Here is a 15469-nt window from a genome sequence, read left to right on the forward strand (position 1 = left end):
ATCTGTGGGCCATGTGGAGAGCCTGGGACACAGGAGTAAACTACATTTCTCTAATGCTCATATGTCATAGCGTGCCACCACATCCATTTACTGATGAGAGGGATATTAGAAACCACTTAGCCTAATCGTTCTTTTTAAAGATGAGGAAATTAAAACTCAACCAGGTAGAACCTGGTCCAGGATTGATTACATAGCTAGCTAGGATACTTTTTTCCTTTCTCCCACTAGTCCACACTTATTTTAAGAAATTAATTTCATTTTCAGACATGAAAGGAAAGCAAATTATTTTCAAGAATTTAACTTCTTTATATAGCAACTAAAAAAAGGTTAATTTTTTCAAAAACTGTGATTATAAATCATTTCCTAGAGGTAAAAATAATCTGTCATGGGTAAAATTATATGGAATAAAAAATGTGAATTTCCAACAGAAAATTGGACAAGATGTGACTAAAAATCAATGAGGCTGAACTTTAGAAAAACATACCAGAAATTCATTAGCAGATACAAGTTCTCCATCGATGTCCTGTCCCAGTAGTTGCATACTTAATTCCAGTGATACTTTCACTGCTCAAAATACAATGTATGTCCTCTTTGGAAGTGTCTTAAGAACCCATGCACATGAGACAGCACACACGCACATAACTCAATCACTCAAAGAATCAGTTTCATTACTTTATAGTTACATCCAATTTTTTAATTGAAAGTGGCAGTACTCATCTTGATCACCCACCTTATTGACAAGACTTGACTCCAAAAGGCTTGTTTCCAAAATTGAAACTCACCCTCAAAAGACGAAGATTTGCCACCACTGAGGATATTCAAAATAGTATGCCGAAGGTTCTAAAGATAATTCCAAAACTGCTTTGAGCAATGGCAGCATCATTGGGATAATGGGATAGCCTCCCAACGTGACTTCCTTGAAGGAAAGAACACTCATGTAGATGTGTAAATTCTGGTATGTTTTTGAAATTTTAAATTAAATCTGTCTTGTTGTCTGATAGTCACATCCCTCATATGAGGTTAAAAAATAAGCATAGTATTAAATACCCATGTGTGCTATTTAAAATAATGCCACTCAAAATATTTCCCCATATGTATTCACCACTTCATATATTACATTATACAGTATAAAGTCAGGTAGCTACAATTACAGCACAGAGTAGTGGTGTCAATTTAGAAACAAAATAAAACAACAGTGCTTTACAAACCCTGCACTATAATGGTCAGCAAAGGTCCAAGATGGCTGTATTTTTCTTACCTGTAAACAAGGGTGTCATCATAAGTACCATTGTACTGGATTTGAAACATACGAATTCCTGGAATATTTCTTTGAAAATTAAATTTAAGTAGTGCTGTTGACGAAGTTGCTTCTGCCACCACAATTTTGTCTTGACTCATTTTAGTATCACCATTGCTACTGCTAGCATTTGAACCTGACTTAGTAGAAGTGGAGATATCTGAAGAACCAGGATCAGGCTCGTGGATATGATTGGTACTGTTTAGTAGGTGAGGGAGTTTAATTATATGAAGATCCACGGTTTGTGTTGCTTCCCCTGCAGGATTGGAAGCAATACAGGTAAAAGCACCTGTATCTTTTACCGTTGTTATAAGGATGTCAAGTGTTCCATTATCATACACCAGAGATCTTGTTGCATTTGAAATAAGTTTCCCTTCGGGAGAAATCCAGTGAATAGCAGGTTCAGGGTCTCCTCTGGCTTTGCACCTCAGCGTTGCCCTTTGACCCTCTAAGACTCTCATCTCATGTGTATGACGCGTGATGAGAGGAGGCTCACACAAAAACTCTTCCTCAGGAATTGACCAAAAATAACGGCCAGTTAAAAGTGGAGGAGAAGCACAGGTCTCGAGGTCATCTTCTCTGGACAATCGCCTCAGCCACAACAACTCGCAATTGCAGTGCAAGGGGTTTCCACCAAAACTCAATGCAAAAGTCGATGGACTTATGATTCCTGAGGTGGCCAGTACCTGGGCTCGCTGAAAGAGAGGGTCAGGGGGCAGCTTTTGCAATTTATTCGATGTTACATCTAGTCGAGTCATCTTGTGCAAGTGGGAGAAAGTTCCCTTAGGAATGTTGTCAATCATGTTGTGATCCAAACTAAGAGTGTGCAAGCTCACCATCTTCTCTACAGCATCCCAGGGGATCGTTTCTAGATTATTATAGGACAGGTCCAGCTCCTCCAGAGCAAAAACATCGTCGAATGCTGTGGAAGAAATTAAAGTCAGCTGATTGTTGTTCAATATCAAATGATGGAGATTGGAAAGCCCGCTGAACATATCATTTGTAATTTTAGTCAATCGGTTGCTATTCAAATGCAATGCTCTCAAATTTCGTAGATCAGCAAAAGCATGGGGTGTAATAAAACTTATTGTATTCCTGGATAGAGTCAGGTCCACCAAGCTGGTCATATTGGCGAAATCTTTCCTCTTGATGTTTGTAACAAAGTTGTCTGCCAACCGTAGTTCCACAGTTCTTCTGTCAATGTTTGGTGGAACAAACAGAAGCCCTTTCTTGGCACAAAGAGTTGCAAGATTAGGAGACAAAATCTGACAGACACAACGCTTTGGACAGATCTGAGCTCGCACAGCTATGCCAATGAGAAACAGGTAAAAAAGGAATTTTTCCATTGTAGATCAGGTTTAAGAGCCTGCAAAAAAAAGACATAAAGGATAGTTTAAAATCCAATCATTGCACATTTCATATCCATATTAGAATATGTGACGTAGATGGAAATGGAGAAACAGTCTTATTGATTTAGATATCAAATGATTATTAAGTATAACTTCTCTAGTAGAATCTGTTGTGGACACTGAGGCAGAATGCTGTAACTCTTTGCAGGATTTAAGGATAAACAGAAAAAAGGTGTCAAAAGAGTGCTATCATTCTGTAAATTAAAGGACATTTTAAAATATGTCCAAGGTACTTTAAAAAGTTAAAAAAAATTAAAAAAATAAAAAAAAAACAAAGAAACCCAACCAACCAGCCAAACATATATATATATATATATATATATATATATATATATATATATGTATATATATATATATATATATATAAAGGACAGCAACCACAAACCTAGAGATTTGTGCTTGCAATTGGATCTAGGGGACAGGAAAGCAGGAAAGCTGGGCATTCAGAAAAAGAAAGTTCTGAAATCTGAAAAATACTTTTTACACAAGTGAGATCAAAACGTGAGCATATTCACTTCCTAGCTAGTGCAGAAGGAGGAGTGAAGCTTTCACTGTTGGATTCCTTTGTAACAAACAATTAAAGGAGATTAGTGCTTTCATTCCATTCATTATTACAAACTTTCCTTACATTATTGAGCTTTAACATTCTCGCCACAAAAAAACAGGATCTTATTCTCAAAAGTAAGGAAGCTGAAAATTTAGCACAAAATTTCCAACTCCACACATTATAAAATATTTGATTAGCTACACACACACACACACACACACACACACACACACACACACACATAATATATATATATATATATATATATATATATATATATATATATATATATATATATATGAGAAAGAAACAAAAAAGGGCTTGTTGGGAAATGTTATCATTTTTACTAATTTCTACAGGGAAAATATTTTCCAGTTTCAAATAACTCTGGACTTTTGAATTATAACCTGGTATTTTTTTCTATACACCAATTTTTTAAATTTATTTACTTTTATTTTATGTGCATTGGTGTTTTGCCTGAAGGTCAGATCTTTGAGATATAGACAGTTGTTAGCTGCCATGTGGGTGCTGGGATTTGAACTCCTATCCTTTGGGAGAGCAGTCAGTGCCCTTAACCACTGAGCAATCTTTCCAGCCCCATATAACCTGTTTTTATGTTCAAGCTATCTGTTATTTCTCCTGCAGTTGTACATAAAATATTTTTACATTTACAAAAAGGAAAAATACTATAGAATTCTATTACATGAAATATATAGAATATACAAATTCATAGAGACAGAAAGATTAGACATTATCTCAAGATGGAGAAAAAAGGAATATAGAGCAATGATTTCCTAAGTACAGCGTTTCTGTTTTGTGTGATGGAAAAATCCCACAAACTGACAGTAGTATCAGGACATAATATCATGAATGTAATAAATCAATACAATTAGTGTAATTAATAAATATCATAAATATAGTTATTGATAAATACTGTGAATGTAATCAATGAATACCACAAATGTAATTAATATCATGAGTGTAATTAATGAATATCATGAGTGTAATTAATATCTTGAATGTAATTCATGCCACTGAATTCTGAACTTAAAAATGGTTACAATTACAAATATTATGTTCATTTAAAAAATAATGTGGAATATAATCACCATACATTATATGTGTGTATGAAATTGATGACAGTGATGTTCTAAAATAGAAAGTGGTGATGGTGTCATGGGCCTATGAGGATGCTGGACTAAAGTCTATCAAATTGTGCAAACAAGCAAATTGTATACTATGTGAATTATTTGTCAATAAAGATTTCATAAAATGTAAAAAAAAAAAAAAAGAAAAAAGAAAAGTAGCTGTAAGAAAATAGGCTGGGCCAGGCGGTGGTGGCACACACCTTTAATCCCAGCACTCAGGAGGCAGAGGCAGGCGGATCTCTGTGGGTTCGAGGCCAGCCTGGTCTACAAAGCGAGTTCCAGGAAAGGCACAAAGCTACACAGAAAAACCCTGTCTTGAAAAAAACAAACAAACAAACAAACAAACAAACAAAACCAAAAAAAAAAAAAGAAGAAGATAGGCTGGATATTCTCTTCAGAATGGAGGGAAGCTGTGTCTAACCTTGGAAACTTGAATCTCTATAAAATGAGTGGAGAAACACAGACATGATACATTTCTGGTTAAGAACAAAAATATCTTTGTAATATGTAGGAATAGTGCAGATATTTTTTTTTAAGTGACAAGAAACCACCATTGCCTCCCTGACTATCAAGAGGTGGAAAGCTCACTTTAAGACAATAGCATCATAATGTGGTGATTATAGAAAAACAGCATAATTTAAATCATGTGATTCAAAGAAATAGTCCATATAGATTTCTACAGCAGAGTAGGTTGTATACCTAAGAGAGAAAAGAGAGTTGAAAGTTATCAATGCAATATGAAATATAAAAATCTAGATAAGGAAAAAAGACAAAAAGTAAGAGAAAGAAAGGAAAATGATTCATATGAGAGCATAAACAACAAATTACAAATTAGAAAAACAGAAAAAAATCAAAGTAAGTTTTAAGGAAGTACTGTAGAATTGATACAAACTTGCCACTGTGAAAAATTCAGCAAAACAAGATTCCAATTAAAGGGAACATTAAGGAAATACCAAGAAAACTATAAAGATTTTGAAAGACAAAGGAATTTAATGAGTTATATAATGCCAGTAACTGTGACAAATAAAATAAAAGGACAAATATGTAATAAAATAAAATATACTGAGATAACCCTCCTGAAAAAATACCACATTCTAGAAATGAGATGTAGTCAAAACATCACAAATTATTCTATATCAAACTGAAAATCAGCAGAATCAAGAATAGTAATTTAAATATATAGTATATTATACATGATCATATAAGGAGATATATGCTGTGGATATCACTCTATATAAATAAAACACTGATGGCCAGTGACCAGGCAAAAAATATAGGCGGGAAAAAGAGAGAGGAGAATTGGGGAAAAAGGAAGAAGGAGGGAGACACTGCAGCCACTGCCAGGACAAGCAGCATGTAAAGATGCCGGTAAGCCACCAGCCATGTGGCAAGGTATAGATTTATAGAAATGGGTTAATTTAAGATGAAAGAACAGTTAACAAGAAGCCTGCCATGGCCATACAGTTTATAAATATTATAAGCATCTGAGCGATTATTTTATACGTGGATTGTGGGACTGCGGGGCTTGGTGGAACCTGGAGAGAAGCCCTCCAGCTACAGATATAGTCTTGTAGGAGGTGCTAATGGGGAGATCTATGAAACTTCCTGAAAGCCGTACAGAAACTCTTCATGCAATTATTGGAACTTTTTAGACCTACACACAGATGAATAGTCTGTATGATGATAACACAGTAGTTTAATAAGAAATGAGTAATGATTTACAAGATATATTTCCTTAGTTCTGTCCTATGTCTAACTTAAATTTTGATTCTTATTTCACAGCATGACTGCCTGTTGTATCAAGTGATGACAGACAAGTCACTGATGCTTTGATGGTTTAAAAAGTCAGAATAAATTTAGAATAGATGTGAAAAATCACTAACCACAGTCTTTAATTTCTGTCTAACACTTCTAAGTATTGATAAAAATGGATTGTGTTAAGGAGTTTCCCTATGTTAGTAGCACAAGGTGAATGAGCATCTAATTTTAAAAGTAGATAAGGAATCTTGTCAAGAGGTAGTTTCATCTACTTATCAAGAACCATGACTAAAATTTGATTAATCTTATCATTACACCAATAAATAACCATTTAGAAATATGAAATGATGACCTTGGTACTCTTGCTTTGTTGTAAAAATGATTTTAAAAGTCATAAATATTACCAACACATTGGTGTTTTATCTAGGCAAATAAAACATACAAACATCTGTCTCTTGCTCTCTAGAAATAGCAAAATGTAAATTATGCAAACAGGCTTTGGTAAGAATTTTAGAAGGGATCTAGCACTTCAAGTAGGAGTTTAGATTTCTGCATATCTCTGCATTGCATGTTCTTTCAAGAAAACTCTTCTAAGACGCAAAGTTACTCATGGATAACCAAACAAGAAACTGCCACACACACTGCAAAATGATTTTTTTTATACATCTCTCTGCTTGTGGCTGTTATATAACATATGCTCAAGAGCTAGTGTTTATTTGGCAACTAGAGTGGGATATCAAAGCAAATTCAGATTTTACAAGCAACACAGATTATAATGTATTTAGTGGAGAAAGCAAATGGCACTAGTTAAACCTCTGCTTCCCCCTGCAGCTGCGTGACTCCTTTCAGGCAGGGGAGCTCCAACCTGTCAGCTAGTGTAGGACTGATCAGGCGGGTACTCAGAGACAAAAAAAAAAATTGTGATGTCCACTGATACTGATGACTGACTCCAGGAAAAATTGAAGTGCTTAAACTCCTGACAAGAGTATTCTAGTCAGTGAAACAGAATTGGCTGTTTAATTTTAAATACTGGTTTTTTTCTACATACTTATTTTTCCCTGGAGAACTTATGAACACAATGTATTTATTTGCTTATTTTAATTTTGTGTAGGTGTCTGTGTGAAGGAGTGTCTGTGGAGGGCAGTAAAGAGCATTTATTCCCGGATGCTGCACTTACAGGCTGGGGTAAACTGCCTGACACTGTTGGTAGGAACCAAACTTAGGCACTTTGTGGCAACAAGTGCCCATAACCACTGAGACAGCTCTCCCACACAAAACAAAATATTTTAGCCATGGTCTCCATAAAAAGCATATACCAAAGATGTCATGAGTATAACTATTACACTCAGGTGTCAAAATATGACTTATAAATGATATCCTGATCCTTAAGAGTTACTAGTGAAATTCATTATCATATTGAACATGATTAATTAAAATTCATCAGAACACCTCTACATTACTAAACAACCTGAAGCTTAGAAAAGCAGCATCTATGCAGAACAAATTCAATTAAAATGAAATGTGGAATAGAAAAAATTCTGATTTAAGTATCTTTTGATACTTAAATTTGGACATTTTAATAGGTTCTTGAATTTTTAGTATATTATATATTTTCATACCTAATTAATGGAACATGCATTTTACCCTAACATATCCACATAAACAAATTGTTGTAGATCTGCATTATGAAAAACTAGATGACTATAAAATATAAAATAATAAAAAACAGTTACCATTTATGGAGCACAAACTGAAGAGGGGATCTATTTGAAAATGAGGAATCTTTCATTGACATGAATGTAACACAAAAAGTTAAATTTGCTAAGAGGAATTTGTTACATTCTGTCTGACTTGATGTATAAACACTTCATTGAGAATTTGCTTTCTAAAGCATTTTTTCATATAATAGACTTTAATCACACTCTTTCTCCTCCCCAACTCCTCCCGATCTTCCTTATTTTCCTATCCACGTTATTTCATGTTCCCTCTTCACCCACCCCAAAGCAAAAAATCAAGCCAACCAAACAAATAAAACCCAATAAGACAAAAATAGCAAAAACAAACAAACAACACAAATATAATATGGAATCTGCTCTGTGTTGGCCAACTACTCCTGTGTGCAGAGCCTATCAAAGAGTGTATTTATTATACCTAGTGACACTCCTTTGAGGAAAGGTAATTTTCCCTTTCTCCAATGGATGTCAATTTCAAATAACTTCTTGGTTAGGGGTGTGACTTTATGTCCTCTTTCCTTCCCAGTTTTGTCTGACTTGAACTTGTCCAGATCTTGTGCATGCTGTCATAGTCGCTTTGAGTTCGTATGTGCATTGGTCTTGTATCTGGATGACACTGTTTACCTGGAAACAATTACCACATCCAGCTCTTAAAAAAATTTTCTTCCTTATTACTATATCTCTATAGTAGAGCTTGAAGTCAGGGATGGTGATGCCTCCAAAGGTTGCTTTGTTATACAGGATTCTTTTAGCTATCCTGTTTGTTTGTTTTGTTTTGTTTTTGTTTTTTCGTATGAAGTTGAGTAGTGTTCTTTCCAGGTCTATGAAGAACTGTATGGGGAATTTGATGGGGATTCCATTTAATCTTTAGATTGCTTTTGGTAAAATTACCATTTTTTACTATGTTAATCCTACCTATCCATGAGCATGGAAGATATTTCCATTTTCTGATATCTTCTTTTATTTCTTTCTTCAGAGACTTAAAGCCTTTGTCATACAGGTCTTTCACTGGATTGTTAGAATTACCCCAAAGGTATTTTATATCATTTGTGGCTATTGTAAAGGATGATGCTATGAGACCAAAATGAGCCATCTTAGAAATAAGACCAAAATGCTTTCACCCAAAAACTAAGGCCTAAGATTTCTCCTTTTAGGAATAGGCCATTGGTTACTGAGACCAGTCAGTTCAGATTCCAGAAACCAGGAAGTGTAAAAGTACAGAGTCAAAGATAGTCACAAGGTAATGCCTACCAGACTATGGAATGTCCTCTCCTTGGTTTCCAGGGTAACTGACCACAGAAATGCCCCCACCTGAGGGCAGCCAATGAGAAATGGTGGCGGGCAACCACTCCCTTAGAAGTAATTTCTAGAAGTCCCTAGAAGTGAGCCAATGAGAATTGTACCTGTACTAGCACTCCTAAATGATGTAACCTTGTGATTTTTCCCTTTAAAAGCTGAACTTGCAGATAGGTGGGCACTTTCTCCAGCCTCCACTGCGTTGGATGCATTGGATGAAGTCCCTGCCTAGGTTTGTATATGCAGAATTAAACCTTGATTTTGCATTCTGGCATGCTCATCTTTGGTGGTCTCTCTGGGGGTCACGATCTGGGCACAACAATGCTTCTCTAATAAAAAAAAAAAACCTGCTTGGTACTGGCATAAGAACTGACATGAGGACTAACAGAATCAAATTGAAGACCATGACATTAATCTGCACACCTCTGAACCTTGATTTTTGGCAATGAAGCCAAAACTATACAATGGAAAAAAGAAAGCATCTCCAATCGACTGTGTTGGCATTACTGAATGTCATCATGTAGAAGATTGCAAATAGGCCCATATCTATTGCCATGCACAAAACTCAAGTCCAAGTGGATCAAGGACCTCAACATATCTAGTTACACTGAACTTGATAAAAGAGAAAGTAGGAAGTATTCTTGAATGCATTGGCACCAGAGATCACTTCCTAAATATAACACCAGCAGCACAGACACTGCGAGCAACAATTAATTAAATGGTACCTCCTGAAACTGAGAGGCTTCTGTAATGCAAAGAACATGGTAAACAAGACAAAATGACAATCTACAGAATAGAAAAAGATCATCATCATCCCCACATCTGATAGATGGCTAATCTTTAAAATATATAAATAATTCTAAAACAAGACTTCAAAATACCAACCAATCCAATTAAAAAATGGGTTACAGAGGTAAACAGAGAATTCTTAACAGAAGAATCTCAAATGTCTAAAATACATTTAAGGAATATCTCAACATCTTTAGTCATCAGGGAAATGCAAATCAAAAGGACTCTGAGATACCATCTTACACCTGTCAAAATGGCTATGATCAAAAACACTGATAACAGCTTATGTTGGAGAGGATGTGGAGCAAGGGGAATACTCCTCCACTGCTGGTGGGACTGCAAACTTGTACTGCCACTTTGGAAATCAGTTTGGTGGTTTCTCAGAAAATTAGGAATCAATCTACTTCAACACCCAGCTATACCACTCTTGAGCTTTTACCCAAGGAATGCTCAGTCATACCACAGGGACACATGCTCAGCTATTTTCATAGCAGCATTATTCGTAATAACCAGAGCCTGGAAACAATCTAGATGCCCTTTAACAGAAGTATGGATAAAGAAAATGTGGCATATATACACAATAAAGTACAATAAAAAACAATTACATCATAAAATTTGCAGGCAAATGGAAGGAACTAGAAAGTATCATCCTGAGTGAGGTAACCCAGATTCAGAATGACAAACATGGTATGAACTCACTTCTAAATGGATACTAGATGTAAAGCAAAGAGAGACCAGACTACAATTCACAGTTCCAGAGAAGCTAACTAACAAGGAGAACCCTAAGAGGGATGCATGAATCACCCTGTGAAGGAGAAATAAATGAGATTTCCATGAGCAAACTGAGGAGACTTCATCCAGTAATTGATGGAAGCAGATGCAGAGATCCACAGCCAAGCACCAGGCCGAGCTCCAAGAATATAGTTGATGAGAGAGAAGAAGGATTCTATGAACAAGGACATCAAGAGCATGATGAGGAAATGTACAGAGACAGCCAAACCAAACTAGTGGGAACTCATGAACTGTGGATCAATAGCTGTGGAGCCCCCATGGACTTAACTAGGCCCTCTGCATAGGCAAGACAGTTGTTTAGCTTGAACTGTTTAAGAGGCCCCCTAGTAGTGGGATCAGGATCCATCTCTGCTGCATGAGCAGGCTTTTTGGAGCCCAGTGCCTATGGTGGGACACCTTACACAGCCTTGGTGAAGTGGAAGGGCCTTGAACCTGCCTCAACTGAATGTACCAGGCTTTACTGACTCCCTGTGGGAGGTCTTGCTTTAGAGGAGGTGAGAATTCGGGGAGTCGGTTGGGGAGGAAGGCTGGAGGGTGGGAGGAGGGAGGAGAGGGGAATCTGTGGTTGGTATGTGAAATGAATAGAAAATACCTTAATAATAAAAAAAGAAGAAAAATCTTTCTGTCTCTTCTTCTGAATTGACCCCTGAATGTGATGAAAACACTTCATTTAGGACTGAGTAGTCCAAAATCTATCACTCTCTGCATATTGTCCTGCTGTGGGTCTCTATGTTGATTACTATCTACTGCAAGAAGAAGCCTGTCTTAGGAGGATTGAGTGATGTTCTGGTGCATGAGTATAGAAATATGTCATTAGGAGTCATATTATTTCTATGCTCCTTTAGCAAAATAATTGTAGGCTTTCTCTTAGGCCAATGAATTATCTAAGCGCAGATTCTTTGCCAATTAAATAATGTCAGATATGGCTTCAATCTTATGGAATGGGTCTCAAATCCAATAAAAAGGGATTTGTTACTTCTTTAATATTTGTGCTCCTATTTCACTGTTTGCAGGCAGTTCACTTTTGGAGGTCCCACAGCTTGTAGGTGGATGTTATTGATAATTACTTTTCACCTCTGGTAACATGCAGATGTCCTTCAAATGCTTTCTTAATCCTCATATGAAGACAGGTATAGTACACAATTTTCATTTCAAAAAAAACCCTCAAAAGTAGAAACATTAATTCATTCCAGGTCAGTTAAGCAAACAGAGAACAGACAAACAAAAATTTATGTCATGTGAATATTGAAAAATTCCACTATAGTGGAAAAAGTCAGCTACTATAGCAAACATAGAGGTCAGGTAATGGTAGCACATGCCTTTTATCCTATCACTTGAGAGGCAGAGATCCATCTAGACCTCTGTGAGTTCAAGGACACAGTAGGAACAGAGCCAGGAATGGTGGTGCATACCTTTATTCCCAGCACTAATCTTAAAGGTCTGGAAGCCTGTGCAGACAGACAGGAAGTAACAGAGCTGGGCAAGAAGAGGAAGTAATGTAGCTGTGTGGAGAGAAGAAATGAGATGACAGAACAGAAAGGCATATAGTCATGGGTAGGTCTCTTTGGAGACTGAGGTATCGGTGAGGTGAGGTTATCTGTAGCTTATCCTATTTCTTTGATCTCTCAGTTTTTCACCCTAATATTTAGCTCTGGGTTTTTTTTTTATTAATAAGACCTTTAAAGATTCATGTTACATTTGAAGAAATAGAGTATGGTGACTCTAATATTCCTGTGACATTTTATTTTTGAAAAATGAAGAGATTGACTCTTAAATATTCACATAAAATTGATAAATATTTAGAGTATCAGATTTGATATATAACTATATTGAGCCATTTCCTAAGGTACATATAAGTGAAAACATAATATTGTTCATAATGGACACAATTGCATCTGTTATTTATAATTTTTCAAGGAAGAACTACAAGAAGTTGGAATCTGGATATGATTCTTTACCAATTGTCTCCTTACAAATACACCAATTTGTGCAACTAGCCATTTAGCAAACTACCCTTATAAGATCAAAGTAAGCTGGATGAGAACCAAGAGTAACTAGTTTTAGTAAAATAATAAATCATATTGAAGGAGTCAACAAGAAATGGTTGTCTTCATAAACTTTGAATAAAACTCCAAGCATCTAGAGAATGCTTTTAGCGTGGCAAAATAAGAGGATTTGTCTCAGAGCTGAACCTAGTAGCAAGCCTAACACAGGATAAACCTAGCGCATGGCAGTGTCTTCATGAACAGAAGCCAAGGCCAATGCCCACAGCTTGTATCCCTTGAGAAGCATTTTCCAGGTATTAACAGCATTGGTGTTTAGGAATTTCCTCCAACCTCGGGGAGAAAGGAACTCAATAAGTCCAAGAATCACCACAGGACTGTGATATTTTGGGGTTCAATTCTGGACCATGTGGTGACAGTCACATCAGAGAAGGGACAACCTTGTGCCCAGGCTAGGGATCACAATCAAAGCCTTTGATTGTCTGCTCATAGTAAGTGGGGACTGTGTTCCATTTTCAAACTCATGTTTCTTCCAGCATCATTCTTAGTCTTGGAGTGAACCTATAGCTTAAGCCTTCCAAAGACTATATAGGACATTGTGTCTTCGAATCTCAAATTAACTCTTTGCTTTTATTCATACCTCTCACAGTTTTGATGACAAAGGATGGTATGAGAGCACATATACTTGGGGTAGAACTGGGCATAAAACATTGCTTCAGGACTCAGTGTTAGGTGTTGCAGTCTTAAACTAGTACAGTCTTGTACTCTCCCTTATCAGGTCCATGAAAATAGCAGAAATGCTTTTGTGTTACCAGAGACATGTGCTGGAACCCATTTAGGTTTCCAAGTGGCCTTACCCAGCAGGACTGCATAAGAGGATGATTAGACCACAGGTGCTTGGAGGGGTCTAACTTGACTGTATCAAGCAAGGGGGAGGTATTTTGCCCCTCCCCTTGGTGTTGTTATAAAAAGCCTTTGGAATAAAGTTCTTGGCCAATGGGTAAGAACCTCCTGAGGCTACACTCTGTTTCTGTCTTTCCTCTGGTCATCTAGGTATCTCTATCTAATATTTCTTACTTCTCCCTACTCAAGAGTACCCTGGTGCATAAAAGTGGGGGCTGGTCTGCCATAGACCAGACATGTGGCTCTTAGACTTCTCTGTCCAGTGCCACCTGTGGCTAGTGACAGTGATGTTTGCCACGTGACTCTAATCACAGGCAGCCAAGAGTAATGTGGATCTTGTTGGTCTTGGCAAACTATGGACTCATTTCAGAGAGCAATATTGTATGTTTGTACCACTGGTAGCTGTGGGAAACGCCTAAGAGCCTGAAGCTGATTCTTCCACAATCATTCTGCCCAACATTAGCAATCTATGTACATGACTAAGATGTAGGTGAATATAGACAAGGCATATGGACCCACTGGTGCCAGAGGATTGCATGGATGGACAGCCCTCTTCAGATACTCATCCTTTTCATCTTAAATAACACCTCAACTGCAGACTTGAAACACACATGCACTTGGATTACCCTCTAGTGTTGGACAGGTGTCAACATACATGGAAAAATCATTATAAACTTGGATGTAGGGTGCCATCTAGTGTCAAGTTAAGTGAAGTGACTCAGTAAACTAAGTGAATAGACTCCCAGCAGTCAGATAATAATTTATGTAAGGATGGTTATATCAAAAGTAAGAACAAGATTTAAATAAATATTGATTTTTTTCATATCCAGATAATGCTGCACAGCCATAATCATCAACAATGTATTGGGAACCAAGGTCTCACCTACTGGTCAGAGAAACAGCCAGCACTTGCAAATCTTCATTAGAAAACATAAATTAACTCTTTTAAGAAACTCATTGAACTTCTTGGGATCAAAGAAATTATTCATAATTTTAATTAGGAATGGTAACGAAGGATTAAAGTAGTTTAAAAAAATCAAACAGAATCCTGGAATTAAAAATATACTAAAGTTTAAAACATTATAGAAGGTTTCAATGGCAGAATGATTATTTCCAGCAATATTCATTTCTCTAACCAATGTGAGGTTTTCAATTTTAATAGCTATGTAATAAATGTGTGAATGAATTGCATTTTGATCATCCATTCCTCAACCCATGGACCTGTATGTTATTTCCATATTCTGACTGTTAGGAGTAGAGTAACAATAAACATGGGTGAAGAGATTCCTCCATAGAAAGATATAGAGTTATTTGGGCTTATTCCCAAGAGTTGCTGAGTAATGTGGTTGTTCTGTGTCTGTCCTGAGGGGAACCTCCTTACTTATTTAGTACTGGCTCCATTAGTTTTGCATACTTGCCAGCACTGAATAATTCTTACCCCCCCCAACCCCTGCGCTGCCGCTCCCACATCCATGTCAGCATTGATCATCATTAGTTTTTCTGATCTTAGCCATTCAGATTGATGTGAGATGAATTCTCCTTGTTTTATCTGTCACCTTTATTCATGTCAAGAACCCATGAAAAAAACCTAAGAGAAATCAATAGACCCTAGAGGAGATCCTGCTCTTATTTTTCTGGTAAGAGAACATAGCATTAAACTGGTTCCCAATGACTTATCATTACACCTACAGATTATTGCATCTCTCATTCCTCATCAGAGAAGCTTCAATAGATGATGATTTGCAGAAAGATCCACAGCTGATAAAAAAGTGCAGAAGATAAGAAACTCTGGAT

The 15469-nt window shown here is 36.6% G+C and overlaps 1 protein-coding gene across 5 annotated transcripts in view; it reads right to left on the reverse strand.

Moving 5' to 3' along the window:
- Positions 1-15469, reverse strand: part of Lrfn5 (leucine rich repeat and fibronectin type III domain containing 5) — a 297900-nt gene that overhangs the window by 19006 nt on the left and 263425 nt on the right. For 4 of the 5 annotated variants that reach the window (XM_015989580.2, XM_042260572.2, XM_076550588.1 and 1 more), the window contains one exon: positions 1259-2663. In XM_015989580.2, the coding sequence (XP_015845066.1) occupies positions 1259-2643 (1385 nt within the window). In that variant the 5' untranslated portion in view covers positions 2644-2663. Of the gene's footprint in view, positions 1-791; positions 917-1258; positions 2664-15469 lie in introns of those variants that run through there. The other variant, XM_076550589.1, reaches the window with a different exon arrangement.

The sequence above is a fragment of the Peromyscus maniculatus genome, chromosome 14, assembly GCF_049852395.1.
Source record: "Peromyscus maniculatus bairdii isolate BWxNUB_F1_BW_parent chromosome 14, HU_Pman_BW_mat_3.1, whole genome shotgun sequence".
NCBI classification, from domain to species: domain Eukaryota; kingdom Metazoa; phylum Chordata; class Mammalia; order Rodentia; family Cricetidae; genus Peromyscus; species Peromyscus maniculatus.